The 22,818-nt window shown below is 45.8% G+C and overlaps 1 protein-coding gene across 13 annotated transcripts in view; it reads left to right on the forward strand.

The window, feature by feature from the left end:
* The window catches only part of TNFRSF19 (TNF receptor superfamily member 19), a 139,329-nt gene that overhangs the window by 71,733 nt on the left and 44,778 nt on the right, over positions 1–22,818 (forward strand). For all 13 annotated transcript variants that reach the window (XM_072976010.1, XM_072976008.1, XM_072976007.1 and 10 more), the window contains exons 2-4: positions 7,002–7,104; positions 9,315–9,425; positions 21,398–21,576. In XM_072976010.1, the coding sequence (XP_072832111.1) occupies positions 7,036–7,104; positions 9,315–9,425; positions 21,398–21,576 (359 nt within the window). In that variant the 5' untranslated portion in view covers positions 7,002–7,035. The remainder of the gene's footprint in view (positions 1–7,001; positions 7,105–9,314; positions 9,426–21,397; positions 21,577–22,818) is intronic.

Consider the following 22,818-nt stretch of genomic DNA (forward strand, 5'->3'; position numbering starts at 1 on the left):
GCTGCTTTGCCTTTTGGCACCCCAGCACAGGTCTTCAGGATCCGGACGAGGAAGGGAAGGGGTGTAGTCTCAGCCCCTGTTGGGTTTATTCCCTAAAAAAGGCTGGCCAATCAGGACGCCAATCAGTTACCATTCCTGCAAATGAGCAGGCTGAGCGGCTTAGTCAGATGTGCAGTCACTTTCCACTTCGATGAACGGACTGTTTGCCAGCTCTGCGTTTAGGCTCCTGGGTCTTCTCTTTTGCTGGCCTGGTCCTCCTGATACCTGCTCGCTGTGGTTGGAGAGTAGATGGTGAGGCGGGAAGCCCACATGCCTAGGTTTCCGTAAACCAGGCATCCTTTGTCTTCTCCTGATTGCTCTCCTAGGTTTCTCTGCACACGTTTTGCAAAGCTGGATGCCAGGGTGTTAGTACATGTTGTGTAGCTCAGAAGACTCCAGTGGACCCATTGTACCTAATCTCAATAATTTGTATGTCTTTTGATTGAGAAGTCCTCCCCGAATAAATAGGACCCGAGTATATAATAGCATGTCTTTACCTGGGCCAGACCCTGAATGCCCAGAAGTTAAAAGCAATTTCAACAAATACCTTTTTATTGGCTTGTTTTTACTTAAAAATATTTTTATTTAAATACTTATTATTTCACTAAATTTTCCTTCTTTTCTGTGAATGCCAAAGCTTTTCATAAGGTACTTCATTTTACTTCAGGAAATTCAAGGTCACGCTTATAACGCTCCACCAGCTAACGTGTTTATGTCTAACTGGTCCTTGGCCGGGCGGTGTTAAAAGGTTCACTAGCCCTGCTAAGCTTCTGCAGACGGCACCGCCTCCTTTCAGGCTCCTAATAGCTGTTTAATGAAGGTTTGAGGGATGAATGGCCACATCGCTGAATGTGTTATGTTGTTCTAAAGCTCTGTTAGTGTTGGCCAGTTTGCCGATGCAGCCCTGTGATGCTTAGTGGGGGGGGGGTCTGGATGTACAGAGCAGCGGGGGCAGCCCTGTGTCACCTGGCAGAGCCCCCATCCCCGTTTTGAGTCACCAGGTGTGAATTTGGTTGGCTTCCCACCATCTCTAGCACACGTGTCCTTTGGCCCTCAGTGTTCTCTCCCACTGTATGGGGTAAATATCTACTTCAGAGTGTCGGTGGCAGGGAAGAAGGCTGTACTTTTTATAAAGCACTGACGTATCCCTCGATACCGTAAATACTTAGCTGCACTGACCCCGCGCTCAGCCTTGGACAGCCTTCTGCAGGTCCAGAGGTCTGCAGCATTACCTGCCCCTGGACTGCGAGCATCTGAGTGAGTCTCACGGTTCCCCAGCAGGTTACAGCCTTAAGGGGCTGCCACATACCTTGGATCATTGGCTTCTAATGATAATGTCATTAGCAATGACAGCAACCACTGCCAACACATATGGAGTGCTTTGGTCCCAGAAACAGCCCCATCTTACAGCTGTTAAACTCATGTATTCCTCACAGCAGTCCCAGGAGGTGGGTACTGTCGCTGCCCCCAGCTCACCAGTTCAGAGCCGAGGAAATGGAGACGTGGGTCAAGTCCACAGCTAGTAAGTGATGCTCTCAGGCAGCAGGAACCGCGACAACATCAGTGGCCGTCGTCCGTTAAATTGTCCTCTGTCCCAGGTCCTAGGCTGAGCATTCTCTTAGCAAACCCTCACCGCCCCCCGTGAGAAAGGGTCTGGTTTATCTCGATAGATGTGTGATCTCAAAGTGACTTTGCCTAGAAACGGAACTGAAAACCCAGGTGTTCTGGATGCCCTTTTCCTCTGACAGTTCCCAAAAACACCCAGACTGATTTTACTTCTGGTGGGTTTACCTGCAGAAAATGATTGGAACCTGGCCTTTATAGCACCCTGACTGATCTCAGGAAGGTCCACCTCAGTCTACATTTCCTCCCAGCCTCTAGGTAGAAAAAGCCAGGTTAAACAAGAAGTCACAGAAAAGAGAACTGGCACGTTTCAGTGGTACATTTCAGCCTCCAGCTCCCAGTGCACAGACTCTTCTGTGAAGAACTGCTTGCCTTTTTAAAGTGAATTAGGGTTTTAAAAATGCGCTGTGTCATTTAATCCTGTCTCCTAATCTAATGCACTTAATGCCCGGAAGAGGTAATGAGATTTTGTATCTACAGATCTGAAATCGAATGTTCATTCTGTTCACCACAGAATTAAATCTGTTATACACAACCAGATTTCAGGTGTTTTCCACCATGTATTCTTCATTGTTTTGCACCTCTTCATTCTGTTAATTAATTCAGCAAATGTTCACTGAGCATCTTTATGTGGCAGACTGAGCACGACACCCGCAACTCGGAGAGTCACAGGTGTGGACCCTGTTTTTAAAAAATTTTTTATTGAAATATAGTTGATTTACAATGCTGTGTTAGTTTCTGGTGTGCAACATAGTGATTCAGTTATACATGTATATATTCTTTTTCATTATAGGTTATTGCAAGCTATTGATGTAGTTCCCTGTGTGCTGTAGTAGAACCTTGTTGTTTGTCTATTTTGTATGTTCTAGTTTGTATTTACTAATCCACAAATCCTAATTTATTGCCTTCTTTGCCCTTTGGTAACCTTAAGTTTGTTTTCTATGGCTGTGAGTCTTTCTGTTTTGTAAATAAGTTCATTTGTGTCATTTTTTAGATTCTACATATAAGTGATATCATATGATATTTGTATTTCTGTCTGATTTACTTTATTTAATATGATCATCTCTAGGTCCATCCACATTGCTGCAAATGGCATTATTTTATTCTTTTTTATGGCTGAGTAGTATTTCATTGTCTATATATACCACATTTTATTTATTTATTTATTTATTTATTTATTTATTTTAGTTTCTTTTTTTTAACATTTTTTTATTGAGTTATAATCATTTTACAATGTTGTGTCAAATTCCAGTGTACAGCACAATTTTTCAGTTATACATGAACATATATATATTCATTGTCACATTTTTTTCTCTGTGAGCTACCATAAGATCTTGTATATATTTCACTGTGCTATACAGTATAATCTTGTTTATCTATTCTACATTTTGAAATCCCAGTCTGTCCCTTCCAACCCCCCGCCCCTTGGCAACACATGTTTGCATTCTATGAGTCTGTTTCTGTTTTGTATTTATTTTCCTTTTTTTTTTCTAAGATTCCACATATGAGAGATCTCATATGGTATTTTTCTTTCTCTTTCTGGCTTACTTCACTTAGAATGACATTCTCCAGCAACATCCATGTTGCTGCAAATGGCGTTATGTTGTCAGTTTTTATGGCTGAATAGTATTCCATTGTATAAATATACCACATCTTCTTTATCCAGTCATCTGTTGATGGACATTTAGGCTGTTTACTCGTCTTGGCTATTGTAAATAGTGCTACTATGAACATTGGGGTGCAGGTGTCATTTTGAAGTAGGGTTCCTTCTGGATATATGCCCAGGAGCGGAATTCCTGGGTCATACAGTAAGTCTATTCCTAGTCTTTTGAAGAATCTCCATACTGTTTTCCACAGTGGCTGCACCAGACTGCATTCCCACCAGCAGTGTGGGAGGGTTGCCTTTTCTCCACAGCCTCTCCAGCATTTGTCATTTGTGGATTTTTGAATGACGGCCATTCTGACTGGTGTGAGGTGATACCTCATTATTGTTCTGATTTGCATTTCTCTGATAATTAGTGATATTAAACATTTTTTCATGTGCCTATTGATCATTTGTATTTCTTCCTTGGAGAATTGCTTTTTTAGGTCTTCTGCCCATTTTTGGATTGGGTTGTTTGTTTTTTTCTTATTGAGTCGTATGAGCTGCTTATATATTCTGGAGATCAAGCCTTTGTCAGTTTCATATGCAAAAACTTTCTCCCATTCCGTAGGTTGTCTTTTTGTTTTACTTATGGTTCTCTTTGCTGTGCAGAAGCTTGTAAGTTTCATTAGGTCCCATTTGTTTATTCTTGCTTTATTTCTGTTGCTTGGGTAGACTGCCCTAGGAGAACATTTTTGAGATGTGTGTCAGATAATGTTTTGCCTTTATTTTCTTCTAGGAGGTTTATTGTGTCTTGTCTTATGTTTAAGTCTTTGATCCATTTTGAGTTTATTTTTGTGTATGGTGTGAGGGAGTGTTCTAGCTTCATTGCTTTACATGCTTCTGTCCAGTTTTCCGAACACCATTTGTTGAAGAGACTGTCTTTATTCCATTGTATGCTCTTGCCTCCTTTGTCGAAGATTAGTTTTTTAAGGAATCTCCATACTGTTTTCCATAATGGCTACACCAAATTACATTCCCAACAACAGTGTAAGGAGTTCCCTTTTCTGCTATGGACCCTATTTTAAAGGAGCATTCAATGTGCGGAGTAAAATTGATACATAGTGTGGGAGATACTGTTGTGAATGTGGAGAGGGGCTGTGGGGACACTGCGAGCAGCTCTCTTCTCTGCATGATTATGGACAGACAGCATCAGCAGAGAGAGCCGAGCTGGTCCTCAGAGGGACTTGGACAGGGAGAGGCTCTCCAGACCACAGTTCCAGCCTGTGCAGGAGGGCAGATCATGGTGTCCAGAAGAAATGTGGGTACTGGGGCATGGCTGAGCTGGATGGGCAGTGGGAGTGGTAACCAGTGGTGAGACCAGCAGGCCAATGGTTACCAGGCTATAGGGATTTTAGAAGATAACTTGCAGGGACAGACCTGCCTGTGCCCCTGAAAAGTTAGGCGTAGCAATGCTCCTTTTGTATTTCCCATTCAAACTATTCAGTTTAGCATGTGTGTTGGGAAGAGAATGCAAACCGGCACATTGGATTTATAGTTCCATTGATTTTTTTTCTATCCTAGCATCTAAAAAAGACCTTTATGATGCAAAAATCACAGTGCTTTACTTAATTTTCTCCTTTCTTTGGTAGTGTTTATGTGGTTTTTATCTCATGACCTTTTTTAGTTTATAAACTCTCGAGAAGGACCGTGTTAATTACCTTTTTGCCCCAAGGGCACTGTACATATATTGTTTTCATTATTAATGAGATATTTACAAAGAATTTTTAGGGAACAGAAGGTAATATTCATCCGGATTGCCACAGTATAAACCTAAGCCATTGATAATATTTTGGCATGTTCATTTTTGTACATAAAATGGGTGTCTCTTATGAAGATAGAATCATATTGCCATGACTTGTAGCTTAATGTGCATGGCACTGTCTTTAGAAGATGCTACAGCGTTTGTCTGCCCTCCACAGTGACGAGCACAGTATCTCAGTGGAGTTTTCTGTCCAAACTAGTTGCTGGATTATGGTATGCACCGACTATGTTTTTTCTTTCTTTTTTTTTTTCAATTGAAGTATAGTTGATTTGCAGTGTTGTATTAGTTTCTGGTGTCCAGCATAGTGATTCAGTTATATATGTATATATATTCCTTTTCATATTCTTTTTATTATATTATAGGCTATATGTCTCTTTATTTTTCATATTTTATGTAAATGCTTTGGTATTTATACCCTCTTTTCCATGTTAGTTTAATCTATATAGATTTTTTTTTTTACTTTTAAAAAATCAGCACATTAAAAAAATGCAGGACCATGCTGAGAAAGAGAGAGCCTAAAGCCTACCTTTCAGGGAATGTGATTTTATCTTCTGACCCCAATCCTGTGTCTACACAGCAGGTTGCATGGTTGGGTGCTTGCTGGATGATTTTGAGATATGCAAGGAGGGAAAAAAAGCTATGACCAAAAAGCTAGAAGAGCAAAAGCGAAAAAAAAAAAAGCTGTTTGAGTTCACTCAAAAGGGTCATTCATTCAGCCAAGCTAAAAATGGGTTTTCATTGCCCTGATCATTGGACCTGCTCGGGCAGCTGGATTGACCACCCGGGTTGTGCCTCTGGGTCCGGGTGTACCCCTGGCTGGCTGCTCGTCCGCTTGCTTTGTTGTTTTTGTTACTGTTTTTCTTGGGCTCTTCGGCCCGTGGCACTGGTTCTCTGCTCGGGGCTTCTCTTTAGGCCGTCAGGTTACCTGCTCCAGGTTTCTGTTAAAGAGGAACGGAACCGCTGTGTCTGCCTGACGGTTGGCGCTCCCAGGACAGTCTTCACTTAAAAAACATGTGTTAAATGCATCTCTTCTCTTGACCTTGTGTGAATTGGGAAAACCAAGCACAACGGGTTTGTTTCTCCGTTGTAGATAAAGAGGCTTCGTTTATCTTTTGTTAAAATGTCAGGTGAGTGTCTCCACCTTCATCACTTGTAAATGATCTTTAGGTGTTTTTAAATGAATATTCATTTTTCTGTTGATAGACAATCTACCTGTACTGGTTTGGAAGAGCTCACGGTGCCAGGTAGTAGCTGCTTCTGCTTCTTGGTGGAGCGGAAGCCCTGACACCCGGGTACAGTGTATTTATTAAGTGGAGCAGGTTGTTTGCAGGACATGTGTGACACAGGGACACCAGAGCCACACACTTGGGTTTGCATCCAGCTCTGCCTCTTACTAGCAGCGATGTGACCTCAGGCAAGTGACTCAGCCCTCCCTGAGCCTCAGTTTCCCCATCTCTAAAATGGGGATAGTGGTAGTACTAACCTTCTAGAGTACTTGTGAGGATGAACTAAGTCACGTTAAACATAGTACCTGGCATATAGCGCTTGGCAGTGTTCGTTGTTATCTTATCATTGTTATTATCCTGTTGGGTTTCTGTAAGTCGCAGTTTGAATGTAATTCTTTTCTGGGTGAAGTTGACTGGACATTGTAGAGACCTGGATAGAAAGAAAATAAAGCCATGGATGGTCTGGGAATTCAGAGCCAGTAGGAGTTTTGTGTATGATGGGTGGGTGGACAAAGTTTCAGTTCTTATAACCTAAAGTTTTAAAGAATTGCATATTATTTGTCTCTTGGATCTTTTTTAAAGGTGACTTTTCTTTTAAGACATAAATAACATTACGTAGTGTATACAGTAAGTGGGAAACACCGTAGAGTAAGTACAGAGCACTCACTGGTGTTACTAATGTTCACTGCATCTTCTTATCTTTCAGAACCCTTCAGCCAGAAAGGCGTTTAGTAAGAGCAATGGCTTTTGAAGTCCTACTGGAGCGGCAGAAGGCACTTTTCCCGATTCTGGTCTTGCTAGCCGGTTTGGTAAGTCAACTCTTCACTTTCATAAGAATGTGGGGTAAGAATGTATATAAGTAGGATCCAGTCTCTTTTCTATTTCCAATCACGTATTTTAAACCCTTTTTCAAATTACATTTTCTCGTGATTAGTTAGTAAATCCAGGGTTGCTGTTGGGCCTTCGCCTTTTGTAACAGTTCCTGCAATTCTGTGTTTAAATCTAGATGAAGTCAGAAAATCACAACGTTACCTGGAGCCGCGTGATACTAAGGCTGCGTTGAGTTTACAGGCAGATGGGCCTCACAGCACAGCCTAGACTAACAAGACTGGAGCTTTGAGTGTGGGGCCCATGACTTTGCAGTTTATGAAGAATTTGAAATTGATTCTTAAAATGCTCCTGTTGGGGAGGGGGAGGGTGTAGCTCAAGAGGCAGAGCACACGCTCAGCATGCACGAGGTCCTGGGTTCAGTCCTAGGTACTTCCTCTAAAAATAAATAAATAAGGTAAATAAATTACCCACCCAAAATAAGTGAGAACTTAAAAAAATAATAAAATTCTATTGTTTTAATATATTTGTTTATATCCCTCTTGGTTCCAAAAAGCCTCAAAGATGGATGGAGAATTTTAATGTTTGAAAGCTTAACACAGAAGGTCTATGAAGATGTTCAAAAGAATCATTGAGACATTTAATCTGGAGATAGTCATCATCTACAAATATAAAAAAATTATTTCCACTGAAGACAGTACCTGAAGTCTTCTTGGAAGACCAAGCAAGAGGTAGTGGGGTCCGACTGGAGTCTGAGATCCAGGGAGATGTGAGGAAAACGTCCCTTCCTGCAGCTGAGGTTGTAAACAGTGGAAGAAACGGTCTGGAAGAGACACTGTGATGTTTCTTTTTCAAAGCAAGTGCAGGGTCTTTGTGGTGGAGGGCAGCCTCTTCTCCCTCTTAAATAAAACTGAACTCCTCCAAGATTGGTTGTCAGAGGGGTGAAGAGAGGCGGGAGGTGATTACTAGACCGTTAGCCCCAAATCACGTTCTAGTCCTGAACCCCACCGTGAGTTCTCCTGCCTGCCGCTCTAGAGCTGAAGACTTTGGTTCTGTGTAAGGAGATTAACTGACGTCCTTGCAGATGTCTCTGCTTCAAGGTGGCGGTGGTTTATGTGAATAACTGCCCGTTGTTACAACTGTCAAAAACAGTTTCCGTGCACCTTGTGTGACAGGCGTCGTACCAAACAGAGTCCCTGTGCCCCCAGTGCTTCCTGACGTTCTCTGTTGTCATTTACGAAGACCGAGTTACAGTCAGGAGTGTTACCGAGGGAGTTCCTGCTCAGCCTAAGAGTCTGAACTGAACGTTATCGCCCGTCAGAGATTCTGTGAAGACCAACATTTTTAACAAAATACTGTCCGTTAAGAAACAAGTGTACACTCTTTTGTAGAATGATAGTGTATACAAAGAACTTACTGTTTTCAGATAAAATAAGAAATAAAAGGCAATATTTTGGAAAATGACTTACAACCTTGTTTCTGCAATGTAGGTAATCTTTCCATTCAAGTCCTATGCTGTGAACCAAAGTACCCCGTTAGGACCCACGTTAGAAGTAAATGAGGATCAGTAAGACAGTGAGTTCGTGTTTCCATCACTCTTGTACTTTGAAGAGTCCAGAGAGTTGAGCCCTCACTGTCATCTTCATCATTGTCAGGAATTTTAGTGATCTCATGATTGTCAGATGGTATTTTTTGAAAGATGAACTCTTAAGTAAATGGAATTCAACTGAAAGAGGTGGAAACTTCGTCATCAGAACTGGAAGGCAAATCTGTCTAAAGGATAACAGTGGAGTTCTTGGGTCTGGTCTGTTTCATTTACCTATGTCTTCAATTCATTATATGTGAATATGTTTGTATTTCTTGAAGATCAAAGAATGTAATTTTTGAATTCAGAATTTTTCGGGTTGCAGAAGGACCTTGCATCTCTGCATAACCATTCCTTTGTGTGTCTTCTTACTTAGCAAAGGGAGATCTCGTTCAGGGAGTGCAAAGAGGAATCAGACTTGTTGTTTGTTCCACTGACTTTTTCAGAAAGTGGTTTTCTTCCTAAAGTGAAGACTGAATTGGCCTCAGTCCGAATTACTGTTTACATTCAGTGATTATGTAACTAATACTGAAGAAAGCCTTCCTGTCTCAGAAACAATAGAATTAAGTTACTTTAAGATAACGTTTTGTGGAACATTCGTTGCAGGCATGTAAAGGAACGTGTGAAACAGGAGACTGTGGCCAGCAGGAATTCAGGGATCGATCGGGAAACTGTGTTCTCTGCAAGCAGTGTGGGCCTGGCATGGAGTTGTCCAAGGTAACTAACGGGTGTGTGGTAAAGTTGTCCATCTGTGTTTTTGTTTTTGTTTTTGTTTTTTTTGTTGAAGTACAGTTGATTTAAAATGTTGTGTTAGTTTCTGATGTGCAGCATAGTGATTCAGTTATACGCACGTACTTTTTTCATATTCTTTTTCATTGTAGGTTATTGCAAGATACTGAATACAGTTCCCTGTGCTATGCAGTAAGGGCCTTGTTGTTTATCTCTTTTATTTATAGTAGTTTGTATCTGCAACATGTCCTTTTCAGCTGAATTCTTTCAGTTAATTACTAGTGAAGATTTCTTGGTTCGTCATGTCCCTGTAGCCAGAGATCATGCAATTCCCTTTACAATACTTGTGATTCATGTGTCTTCCTGAGATAAAAGAAATAGATTCTAATAACTGCAATTCAATAAATGTCATTGTTTTCTGTAATTTAGTGTTTATCGTATTTCACTGAAAGGATAGAATCATTCAGGTTTATTTGCAGGAATTAAGAGGAATCTACATTTGACTAAAGATGTAAAGGTAGAGCATCATGATGACAGGAAGTGGTGATGCTACTGTTTACAGGCCCTCCTTCCTTTTCTTGAAACGAGAGTCACCACTGCTGGTCCGGAAGGGAGCCTGGCAGTGTCTTAGGTAACCAGATCCAAGGGAGCAACTCTTTTCCCAGCCATGGCTTTGAACATCCTTTGACAATGCCCACTAGTATTGTTACTTTCCCCATTTTGAGTGTCTGCTATTCCCAGGAGCATTTTAAATACATTCATCTGAACCACAGTTTGTGAAGAAAATGCATTCTGGCAGGTTTTCAGAGTCGGTTGTGCTGGGCACCTTCTTGGTCGTGAGCACGTTCAGAGGTCCTCGTCCATTTGCTTTGTTTTATGAGCTTTTGACGACGTTACCGGTTGTGGACAGTTGTTATCACTTTGTTCTAAATAATGCATCAAGGTCTTCCTGTTGGAGAAAGGAACAAAAGATGTGTTTTTTAATTTTAAGTGACTTTTAAAAGAGGAGTCCTTTTCCCGACAGACAACCATCCCATGAAGTTGAGTCGTCTCTGCGTAGATTTTTGATCAATGAGCTGCAGACACCAGGGAAAACAAGAACTTTGCATTCCGCAAGTGACTCCTGGTGGACGGCCTCTCTGGGTGTGCGTTAAACAAGTGCTGGCTTTAGGCACCGTGGGGAGTGCCCTGGGGTGGACGCAGGCTGACATTCGAGCTCTGCGATGTCTGGTTAGCTGCAGCCCTGCCGATGCTTTGTGACCCCTGTGGATGGTAGTGACGTGCGTTTTCAGGTATATGTCTTGCCCTGTTGGATACAGAAAGGTCCTTTATAGCAGCACATCTGCAACCTGGGATCTGTCAACAAAGAGGCTGAGTGTGTCCTCCCTGGGAGGGAAATAGATGACGATGTTTCTACCCTCAAAGCTGCTTCTTTTCCCAAATCTCTGTGAAAATCTGAATGAAACCTCTCAGACTGGAAGAGATGAGTAAATCGTTTCTAAGAAATTGCTCTCTAGCCGTCGTTTCCTGGGGAATCCAATGTGATTCTGTAGAATCAGTTTAGAGAATGAAGGTTCTATCAATTCTAATATTGTTTTGTTTTAAAAAATCCATCTTCTGAGATTACCTGATAACAGTTTCCATATTTCATCGTTTCGCGTGGATATCCAGCAGAAATACTCTTTTATTAGGTAGCAGTCTTCCCTGAGTATTGAAACAACTGTCCAGCCCTCTTCCAGTACAAGCAGCCGTAAGGGAGCAATCGGAATACTTCCGTCTGTGTGTACTTATTTTCTTAGTAATGTTTATGATCATTTTCTTCATTAAAAAAAAAGACTGAGACAAATTGAGTGAGAAAGAGTAATAGTGAAGGTAATGATGTGCCTGAAATACTAGATTCTTAAGACCCACTTGGAAGCACAGATATACAAATGTAGAGCCTGTTCCTATGTGTCCTGAGGAGTCCGCCTTGCGGGCAGCCGAGCCCTGTCAGCTTTCCAGCTGTCTAAACAGTGGTAGGACGCGTGCTCAGCATGCACGAGGTCCAGGGTTCAATCCCCAGCACCTCTGTTGAAAAATGGACAAATAAAAATAAATAAACCTAATTATCCCCCCCAAAAGAACCTGGACGTCTCGTGTCTTTGCCAAAGGAGGAAGCAAGCCAGTCAGCCTCAGGTAGGTTTTAGGGGAAAAAGGTGACGTTTACATCCAGTAATAGAAAGGCTAATGAGTTTGTGATTGTGTGCATTATGGTATGTTTCGCCAAGTCTTTTATCTTGGTTTTAGCTCTTAGTAAATAAAATTAGCAAGTGAGCCTTGCTCGTACACTAAGGTACAAAAACGTAAAGAGGGTAGAGGGTTCAAACACACCAATGAAAGTATAAATACACTTTTATTTCCCAGTTCACTAATCAAGGCAAAGAGAGTGAGTTTTTTTAATAAGAAAACTTTGGGGCTAGAAATTTCTGAGCTGTCCACTTTGAATTTGCAGTTTCTCCTTTCCAGGCTGCCTTTAGTAAATTTTCAGCAATACTGTATATCTTTCAGAGGAAAGAAGAGTAAGTTCTGAGTGTTAAAATCAGATAAATCACTGAATTAACAACTATAGTCAACTGGTTAATTATCACTTCTAAGCTTTGCAATTCAAGGTAGAATCTATTCTTCTCACTAAGATGAGGTTTTTTTAATTCTGGATAACTACATTTATAAATAACCTCATCGCTTTTTACATGGAATACTAAATAGATTGTTTGGAGGAGGTGTTATTTTGTAATGAAGCAAATGAGTATAAGAGTTTTTTTACCTTTTAAACTGAGGCTTATGATAAATAGTTACTTTTTAATTAGTCATGGAGAAGTGGACAGCCTGGATCAAATGATCAATATTCACAACTAAAGTTTTCTTTATATTAAGACTGAAAAAAAGAGCATTTTCAGCAAAGAGCTTTATTCTGACGTTATTTTATAGCTTGTTTTTATGTAGTGAACATAACTCAAGATTTCTGTCCATATCTGTGTAAATAACAAATTCTGGCTCATGAAGGTCTCTGAAGTACAAACGTGGATCTATATCTTAAAACTCAAGCCTGGAAATACTTTGGGTAAGCAGGTTCCATCTGTGGTTTTATTGCTCCTAATTATTATTTTCTTTGGAAGGCATTCACTCCTGCTTCTTCGCAAGGTGTCCGGCTTACTCCCCCATTGTCAGGTCTCCACTATCAGAGCGTGCAGTCGGGGCTTGTTGGACGCGGTCCAGATAGCATCCCTGGGGCCAGCGGGACGGAGCTGTGCTCACTTGCGGCCTGTGGTCCGTGTTTCCCCGACCTCTTTTCACTTCCTTTCGAGTGTGAGGCAGTAAGACGTCTCAGCAGCTCGAGGTCCGGTAAGAGTGCTATTGCTTCTGGAGATGACACCCTTCCTATCTTCTGCCGCTTTTTGTTGTTGTTGTTGTTAATATTTGGGGGTGGTAATTAGGTTTATTTATTTTTATTTGTTAATGAAGGTGCCGGGGATTGAATCCAGGACCTCATGCACACTAAGCACGCACTCCACCACTGAGCTGTACTCTCCCCCATCTTCTGCCACTTTTTAGACGAGGACTTATTTCCACCTTTGCAGTATGTTCATCCGCAGGAGGTCTCTTAACATAAAAAATATGGACTCTATCTGCAGTGTCTTTCATTGTGACTCTGTAGTACATACCATGACACCAAAATAGATAGTATTGGCTAGCATTTACTGTAATGAGCCAGGTTTTCTGTGATCTTCGTATGTGAGATAATGGAATCCTTCCAGCATGTGTCCTAAATGGGGAGTGTGACTACCTGGGTATGGATGGGGGACCAGAGACACGGAGGTTAGCTGATCTGCCTAGCACCCCTGGGGAAGGTGGTGGAGCCTCTTGGGGTAACGATCTGTCTCTCCTTTCGATGATGCTCTGGTACCCTGAATTGAGGGTGATGATGTAGTGGTCCCTCCCTGTGCTGTCCACAGGGGAGCTACCAGGCACTGCAGTCTCCCAATACTTGACCTGTGGCAGGTGTCCCCGAGGAACAGGTTGTTTATCTCGTTTCCTTCAAGTAACCAAATTGAAGTTTCTCCACGTGAGGTTATGGCTGTTGTATTGGACAGTGCAGTTCCAGAAGGAGCGACGTCCCTCCGGAAGTGGTGGCTTTGGGACCAACTTCTAAAACAGACGTATATCCCAGCACGTGTGCCGGGCAGGAGCAGCTCCCGCAGCCCTCTCCTCTCCCTCCTGCTCCCGGCTATCTGCCCCCAGCCCCACCCATCTCTGTCCCTGCTGCTCCTGGCTCCCCCCATCTCATCAGCCCTTTTGGTCCCCAGGGCCATCCCCACAAAAGCCCCAAGCACTGTCTCTCTCATTCAGGCTCATTTTCGTAACTCAGCTTAAAGTCGTTTTCCTGAATCTTTGGGAAAATAGGGGAAGGATCACTGAGACATTTGGAGTCTGTTTTGAGGCTTTTATCCCCTTAAGCCGCGTTTGCTCCCTTCCCCACTGCGGGGCTTAGCTTTTAGTTTTGGGAAGTGTGTGATAAAGATCATTAATGGGGTGGAGGGGACGGCTCAGGGGTAGAGCGTGTGCTCAGCGTGCACGAGGTCCGGGGTTCCATCCCCAGCACCTCCATTAGGTAAATATGTAGAAAACCTAAGCACCTCCCCCTCAAACATTTTCTGAAAATTTAAAGATCATGAATAATGCCTTTTCTTATTTCCAAGGCAAAAAAATACCCAGTTTGGTTTCCGTGACGCATAGAGCTTTCTGTGAGCAGCACGTGCCGTGGCTGTGGGTGGGCATGGGGGCGCCATCCTGGGGGCTCCTGAGAGCGAGCAGCATCGGGGCCTGTGGGCGGGGGATTTGTGTTTTCCCGAACGGCCACGTTAGGCTTCAGTTCGCAGCGGCCAGCGTTTGCCCAGCCCTGGCCCCTCCTCCGCACTGAGCCTGAAGCCAACAATGTGCTTTCAACACGGTCGCCTCCCAGCAGTAAATCAGGAAACTAGTTTTTGCATGAGCCTCTGGAAACAGACTTCAAGTCTCTGGCACGGTTTTCAAAGTAAGCTTTTCTAACCAATTATTGGGATGACTTTGGTTCATGTGAAAAAATTAATTCTCGTGAACAGCAGCGTCTTTCCCTCCACGCGGGTGCACGTGGGCCTCACCTTCTCAAAGACGTTACCTTTCAGAAAACTGCTTTCACCCTTAGGAGTAAAGTCACCCACACAAAACTAATGTAATTTTCAGGCATAAAAAGATTCATTTCTGCCACTTAATTACAGTGTTGCTCACTTTATTTACGTTTAATTATACCTAATCGAGCCCAGTGGTATTTGGCAGATATTAACAAGCCCTAGCTTGTAATTTTGTCTAGAAAACTCAACTACGGTTTGCATAAACCGAAAGTTGGGGAGAGTATGCCTTTGGTGGTATTTTATGAAAGGAAATTAAAAAGCTGATTTCTAAACACCAGCCACCTGAATGTAATTTGTCATTTCCATTTGTGTGCTCTAGATTTTCTCCATAAGTAACTTCTTCTCTGTCCAATTTGAGTTTTTAAAGTTCAAAGAACCGAAGTGACTACTTATTGGTTGAACAAATAAACAGTGCTTTAGACGTGAGGCCCCTGAAGGTGCCTCCCGGACAATCGACGGTCTGTGAGGCTCTCCCCGCGGTCGGTCGGGGACGGCCCTCCGGCCGGGAGGTGGGAGCGGCTGGTGTTTTGTTAAGGGCCGGATCTGCAGAGGGAGAAAGGGAGAAGAGGGCTTGAGGACTGTTTACTCTGAGTCATTTTGCTGCTGGAAAGCCACCAAATGTGGCTTAAAAGTATTGGGCAGAGTGACAGAGCTACTGCTGCCTGCAGCGTGGGCAGCAGCAGCCCGGCCGGACCCAGCCCAGGACCAAGATGAGGGAAGCTTGCCGCCCCTGCCCCCTACCAGCCCGGGGGGCGCTTGGCCTTGCCCGCAGGGAGGTGCTGCTCCAGCCATCACGGGCCCTGGCTCCCTGGGATAAAGTCATGACACTAGCAGTGGTGATGGCCGCCGTCCCCTTTGGGACGCACTGCTCAGTCTGTGTGCGTCCGTCTAGCTCCTCAGTGAGCATTTGTCTGCTACTCACCGGCTGTTAAAAAGCAGTGACCGGTGTTGCAGGCGGCAGGGCAGGTGTTACTCAGAAGCTCTGCAGTAGGCGTGGGGGCCGTGGCGGAGGGTCTTCGCGGTGCGGGGGAGAGACTGGGTCCCCTCCGAATACAGCCGGGACAGGCGGGGAGTCACAGGCACGGGGCGGGGCTGGGGCAGCAAGTGGGAGGGTGCAGTTACCAGGAGCAGGCGCTGGAGTAGGGGGGTTTCTGACCAAAGCCGACCACACAGGGCTCCTGCTGAAAACAGACCAGGGTGGTCAGGTATCCCCTGGGGGAGGGTAGGGACTGAGGATCTGGGCTGGGCAGTTCTGGTGACACTGACCTGTGGGTTCTTGCTGGAACTCGATTTTACAAGGGAAAACGCACAAACAGACCAGGACGAGGTCCAGAAGCCCGACTCGGGCACGGCCAGCAAAGCCTGCCTGTCGGTCCCAGGCGCGGGGGCTTCGGGGAGGAGGAGTCACCACCTGTATGATTCGGGGAAGTGAGTGGGAACCTTACAGCAAAGCCTTTTTGAAAATTGCATTCTTTTTTTAATCCATGTGTATATTTTCCCACCTCAAAGTTCATTCATAAAAAGGTCTTCCTGGGGATTCGGGGAGTCCTAGGAGTCCCTGTAAGCTACCAGGTCACGATTTCAAAAACAAAGACTGCAGGTTTTTTTTAAAGCCTAAACTCACATCTACCATTGATGTTAATGACAGACCGTGTTCATAAAAATAAAACATGCATCTAATTCAGAAGCCCAGGCCAGTGACCGACTCACTCTGCCCTCCCCCTCTCTGCCCTCCCCCCAGCCTCCCACATGAACACACACACACACATACACACAGTCCTTCTAACTAAATGGTGAGAGGCAGAACTCGGTACAGCCTGGAAAGTGTCAGAGAACCAGAGCAGGACCGAGGTTAAAGCAGTAAAAGTCCCCAGTTCTGTTCAAGAACTTCTGCACCAGGGGAGGAGGGAGCTCAGGACAGAGCTGGGCTCAGTTCCAAATCCAGCATGGACATGTGGGGACTACAGCCCAGGGGTGGGGCGGGGTGGGGTAACTACGAGACATCGAGGAGGGGGTTCTGGCTGGAGAGATGGAAGGGGATTCTTGCTGAAGGTGGCCCGGGAGCAGACATCCCCTGAGGGTGGCGGGGTGAGGAGGGTCGATCAGATATGGAGAAGAAGCAGACACTGAGGATGGGGGATTCTGGCTACAATTAGACAGGATCCTTGGACACCTGGGCTCTTGAAGACAAGGCCTGAGAACAGGGCGTAATTGAGAGAGAGGCTCAGAGAAGCCTGTAGTTTGGTCAAAGAGGGGCTGTCAAAGGTGCAGAAGAAGCGTGGCCAGCCTGGCCAGCCTGCCCCGTTCCCCCCAGTACTCTCCAGAGACCCAGCCACACCTTTCCTTCTGTTCCCAGGGGTAGTCAGCTAGCCTGCCGCTGAAAATAATGTGCCTAAGGAAATCGCCCCCTTTTACCCTCAAGTAATGAGAGGAGAGACAAAAGATAGATTATTTTCGTAGATGCAGTTAGATCCCGGGACCCTCACCAGCGCAGTTCTCTGGACGTGAAGGTTACCCTCCCAGCCTCAGCACGAGGGGTGCAGGGATGAGGGTCATGACGCGGCGGCATCCCTGCGTGGGAAATGCGTCCCCTGGGTTGACGCCAGCCAGCCTGCCCTCCCCTGAAGCGCTGATGGGGAGAAGGAAAAACTAGATGCAGAACAGTTGCTCACACACATGCACACGCACACGCACGTACACACATGCACGCGCACGTACACACATGCACACGCAGTGCACACACGCAGACACATGCACACGCAGACACATGCATGCGTGTACACACATGCGCGCACACACACAAGCACGTACACACACGAGGAGGATATTTCTGGGAGGGTTCCCCAAACCTGGCAATAGTGTTTGCCTGTGTGTTGGGGGGATGGGAATTTAGAGGCAAGGACAGGAAGAGGGGGTTACGGTGGGGCCAGGGTTGTGGAGTCTGTCCCTCTATCTCTGTCTCTCTCTGTCATTTTGTCTCCTTCCTGTTTCTCCTGATAGTTGTTTGTTGAACTTAGTGGGGAAGATTTCAAGGCATCTTAAGCACCTCATTTTACTGAATGAAATGAAAACGTCAAAGTAGACATTTATGTTGGGGGTAATTTGATATTTATATGCTGTTTACTTACTAGCCTGGATTTCAAGTAATTATGGCATCTCTACATTCATGATGCTTTAGAAGCACGGCGAATCAGCTCTAAAGGCGGCTGGTGCTGTGGCGCTAGGTAGTCATTTCATTGCTTCCAAATAACTTCTCTGAATTACTAGTTAATTCAAGATGTCTAGGTAACTTAACATGGAGAGTGGTCACTTCATACATTTCTGAGACTATCATGAACTGCAGGCTATAATAGTATCCTTAAAAGTTTAAAAATAATCGCAGGCTGTGTTTCTAATCATACCTCCTTTAAATGGCAAACACTTCAGAGAAAATACATTTCAAGTAAAACTCCGCCAGACGATCAGTCTCCATACGAGCGTGTCGTGCGGTGTGTGCTCTGCAAATCTGGGTGCTACTGTGTGACAGTCACAGAGACAAAGTCTTATTTCAACCCCTCACCTAAACCTACCTGCCCCCCACAATTATTGTTGCTGCCCCAAAACATACAAACTCCAGGCAGAAGAGCAAGTCAGTATCTAGTTAGCGAAGGTGAGCTGCGATGCGCCTGGAGCCTGGCTTTGCTTGCTTTCTATACGCGATTTGGTCCAGTGTAGAATGAACCAAAAAAAAAAAAAAAGGTTCATGAAATCCCCATGCTGCAAAGTCTAATGATGTGTAAATGACACCCAATGATGTATGGCAAAAACTCATGGGTCAAAATGGTCCCCGTGTACACACAAACTCTAGAACACAGTCAGGAATCAAAATAGAGAAGAAGTGAGTGGAGCAACCCCCCCCCATGATGCTCAGCAGGAGGGAGGAAGCCCCCCTCCCCCATGGCTCCATCGCTCAGCAGGGGCGTTACAAACACAAAACCGCCCTCAGATGCAGGGCTGCTGAGTTCTTTATGTTAAGGCAGGATTCCATCAAGAAAGGTTAAATTATAGCTTACGTACCCATTTCCAAGAGCAGGTGGTCACGATTCATTTTAGGAAGATTCTAATTCAGTAAAAATGTTTTAGATAGAAAGTGATGTTTGAAGTAACCTGGAAAAAATCGGGGTCTGAGATCCCTTTCTTGCCCAGTGTGGCTTTATCTTATTTGACTCAGGAAAGTTGGTCTGTTGGGCTGTAGAGTCCAAAATACTAATAGCCATTCGTATCATGTGTTTGATGGTTTCCTGTGCTTGATTTAGAGTTTAGAGGCTTTATATATTTTCCTCTTTATGCCTCTCAATAACCCTGTAGGGCCGGTGTTATTATCCCTTCTCACAGATGAAGAGTCTAAGGTCAGAGAGGCCCCAAAATAGTTTAGCTGGCAAGTGGCAGAGTTGGCTCTCAAACACTGTGTCTTTGGCTCCCGTGTAGGAAAATACACACTTTCCCCCCATATCAGCCTGGCTTGAAAAGCAAAACTCCAGACGTTTGCCACCAGTTTGTAGACCTTTCTCTTCTCCTGTCTCTTTGCCTTTGTTTTCCTGTCTTCCTCCCCCTCCCTTTTCCCTTCCCTCTGTGTTGTGGGTTAACCTGTGGGTGAGATGCTTACAGTCCAGGCCGCCCAGATCAAAGCACGGTTTTGAAATTGCTGCCTCGTGAACCTTTGACATGGAGACGCTGAGCCTGTGAGCCGGGAGGTCCCCACCCCCGCAGTCACGCGCACGCGCTTTGATCCAGGACACTCCCTTTGGTGTCTAAAGAAAGCCTTTGGATGTCCACGCGGCGCTCTCAGCTGCGAACGCACTCGTCCCAGCACAGAGTCACACTGCACAACCCCCAGAACCCTCTGCGACTAAGTCTCGTCTCAAGAAATTGTCCCTGAATGTGTGTCTTTGGTGTTTTCCTGATTAGTCAAAAAGCTTTTTGCGAGCAAGTCAGATCATTACGTAATTATAAAAACTGAAAACACCTCATCATTCCACTACCCGCCTCCCTCAGAAGATAATCCCTGGTAACAATTCAAAAGAAATTCTAAGTTGTGAGTTTGTACTTCAGCTTTTCTCCCCTGCTCTTTGCTGTGCGCCTTCAAGATGCACATCTGAAAGACAGGCGGAGAGATGGCAGGTGGGCAGGGCGGGGTCGGCCTCCCCGCCGTGAGCCAGCCACCAGCAGGAGGTCTGGGTTCAGGCGCTGTGACTCATCCTTGTTGGCCCGGTGGTGTGTGGAGTACGGGGGCTGCTGTCTGTTGTGTTGGTTTGGATTTAGTTTCTGGCCCACAAGTACTGTTCAGGTGACTTTGTGTATACATATGGATGAAAAAGTTAAATATGTACATTTTATAGAGAAGCGGGAGTTTTGAACTGGTGGGTCTGCCCTCTGGCGCCTGTGGGTCACAGAGGAGGAAGCCGGCTGCAGGTGGGAGCCCTCGGGCCGCCGCTCGCGTCTGGCTGTCCGAGCCCTGGTCCCGCACGCGCTCCGCGCTGCTCCGCCTGCAGCCCTTGAGCTGCTGTCTGCTGTTTTCCTGACGGCCCGGGCTCTGTAGAAGCCATCACGCAGTAAAGATCAGCGTGTCACCGTCTGACGTGCCGTCTCTCAGACATCCTTCTGTGTGTGTGTCAGATAAAGTGCCTGAGAGACCCACAGTGTAGCAGCGTGACGTCTGATCCTGGAAGCAAACCGTGCAGGTTCAAATCCAGGTCCTCAGTAGCAGTGCCGCTCTGGACAAGGTGCCTGCCTGCTGTGAAGCTCCGTGCTCCCACCATGAGATGGGAGGGGTGGGTGTGTGAATTAATGAGGTCGCGGTGTAGAGTAAGCATCTGATAAGTGTTAGCACTGATTATTAATGTTTTTGTAAGAAACGGGGGGTGGGTATAGGCAGCATGTGCTTGGCACGTGCAAGGTCCTGGGTTCCATCCCCAGTGCCTCCATTAAAAAAAAGAAGAAGAAGAAAAAGGAACATATTTTTACTTCTGTATGATAACTTATTTTTTAAACGATCATGAACACTTTTTTATATCATCTGTTTGTGGCTGCACTATAACTACATTACATGATGTGCTATGATTTATTTTGTGCCAGAACTGGTGGAAATGATCACATGTGGGTCAGAAACTCACACGTGTTGCCCGCCCTTGGAGAGCAGTGCTGTGCTCTGATGCCCAAATCCAGAGAATCTTGAGACCTTTAGTTTTACCCAGACAGGAGTTCGGTGCCCGTAAGCGCTTGTGGAAGCCTCTTCCTACTCTCAGACAAGAATAAACCGCTGAGCGGGTGTCATATGTATATGTGATCTGTCCACGGGGCACATTTCTAGGCTCGTAGGCTTGTGACGTTTCGAAGTGGCCGTCCACGGGTTCAAATACTTATCAGGTTCTTATTTTCTGCCTTGATAAGTAAGTCAGCGAGTGCGTCCCTGACTTCTGTTTCTGAACGTTCACACGACCGACTGAGTTAGAGGAGGAAGCGCAGTAACTGTGCCTGAATCTGGCCACGATCCTGGGGTGGGGGGGCTTTCTTACTCAAATGCTGCTTGAGTCAAGCTGGTGACTAAGGATCCTTCTGGTCGAAAGAGAGATTATTAGCAGCAGGAGACACCTTTGAACTTGCTCAAAGAGCTGCCTCTGTGTGACTGTTAGCCCAGGTCTCGCTGTACCTCCTGGTCCCCCGCCCGCGCTCACAGTGTCTGAACAGCTTTCTCTGGCCCGTCCATCCCCGCAGGAGTGTGGCTTCGGCTTCGGGGAGGACGCTCGGTGCGTGAGCTGCCGGCCGCTCCGGTTCAAGGAGGACTGGGGCTTTCAGCAGTGCAAGCCGTGTCTGGACTGCGCGCTGCTGAGCCGCCTCCAGAAGGCCAACTGCTCCGCCACAGCGGACGCCGTCTGCGGGGACTGCCTGCCCGGGTACGTGGCCCGCTCCTTCCGTGTGACTGTTTCATGATTCTGAACAGGCATCTCTCTGGTTCCCTCCCCCGAATACGACTGATCTGAACCTGGACACACTGGCCAAGGGCTCCTGGCTTTTCTGTTCTCCGCACGTCCTGTGCGCCGTGCGCCCAGACGGCGTGCTGAGGGTGAAATGGGTGAGCACGCCGGCCCAGGCTGGGTGTCACCAGGCTCTGCAGAGGCCCTGCAGATCAGTAAGAAATGTGGGCCAAGGGACAAAAGAATAAACAGTCAGTTCACAAAGGAGGAGGCACAGGTGGTCTGTAGTCACCTGAAGATGCCTGTCCTTGGTGGTGATCCGGTAAACACACATATGGCCACCCGGTCATTCAGCGTGTGCTGGTGGAGCGGCGGGAGGGCATGGCTTTAGGGAAGGCGACAAGGATCCCCACCCACGTGCAGCTTCTGACTTGATGAAATTTGAAAAAGATGCTCATGGTTAATGATGAGAAATAAGTTGTGCAGAAAGGTAGAAGGGAGGATTGCTCTGGGGAAAGAGCGTCCACAGCAGCTGGGGGAGGGGGAGCCCCCAGGGATGCAGGGGAGGCAGTTGGAGGATTAAAGTGGGTCATCAGGGTGGGCGATACTGAAATGGTGAGATCTCAGTGGACACAGGCCCTGAGGGGGCATGACCTGGGCATTTCCGAAGCTGCAGCGAGGCCCAGGCAGCTCAGGAGACGGAGAGCAGGGGCAGAGGCGGGGGTGGGAGGTGACAGTGGACACCCTAACTGTCCACAGGGAAAGTGGACTCAGGCCATGGACAGAAAGGGGATCCCTCCTGGGCCAGGTGGAGAGACCAAGCTCAGGAGGAGGAATTTTAAAGTTTTAAGTGCTTCTAGGTGACCCCCGGGCAGACTTCCCAGATAAAACAGGTGAGCATTTTACGTGAATGATTTTTGCAGTGTTCACCGTGTTATTTTTCTTTATTAAGATTTGGTGTGTGTGTGTTGAGGGACGGAGGTAGTTAAGTTTATTTGTTTATTTACTGGAGGGATTGGAGATGCTAGTCACGTCCAGGACCTCGTGCGTACGAGGCACGTGTTCCACCCCTGAGCTACACCCTCCCACCATGTTCACCGTGTTTTGAAAATGAAGAAAGTCAGCCTGCTCATTGTTGAAGGTTATTCAGGCAAGATTACACAGCCAGTCTGCGGTGCAGCTTGGAGCCATGACCAGGGCGCTGCCACCAGAATCCAGGCT

Source organism: Vicugna pacos, chromosome 14 (genome assembly GCF_048564905.1).
Source record: "Vicugna pacos chromosome 14, VicPac4, whole genome shotgun sequence".
Classification (NCBI taxonomy): Eukaryota; Metazoa; Chordata; class Mammalia; order Artiodactyla; family Camelidae; genus Vicugna; species Vicugna pacos.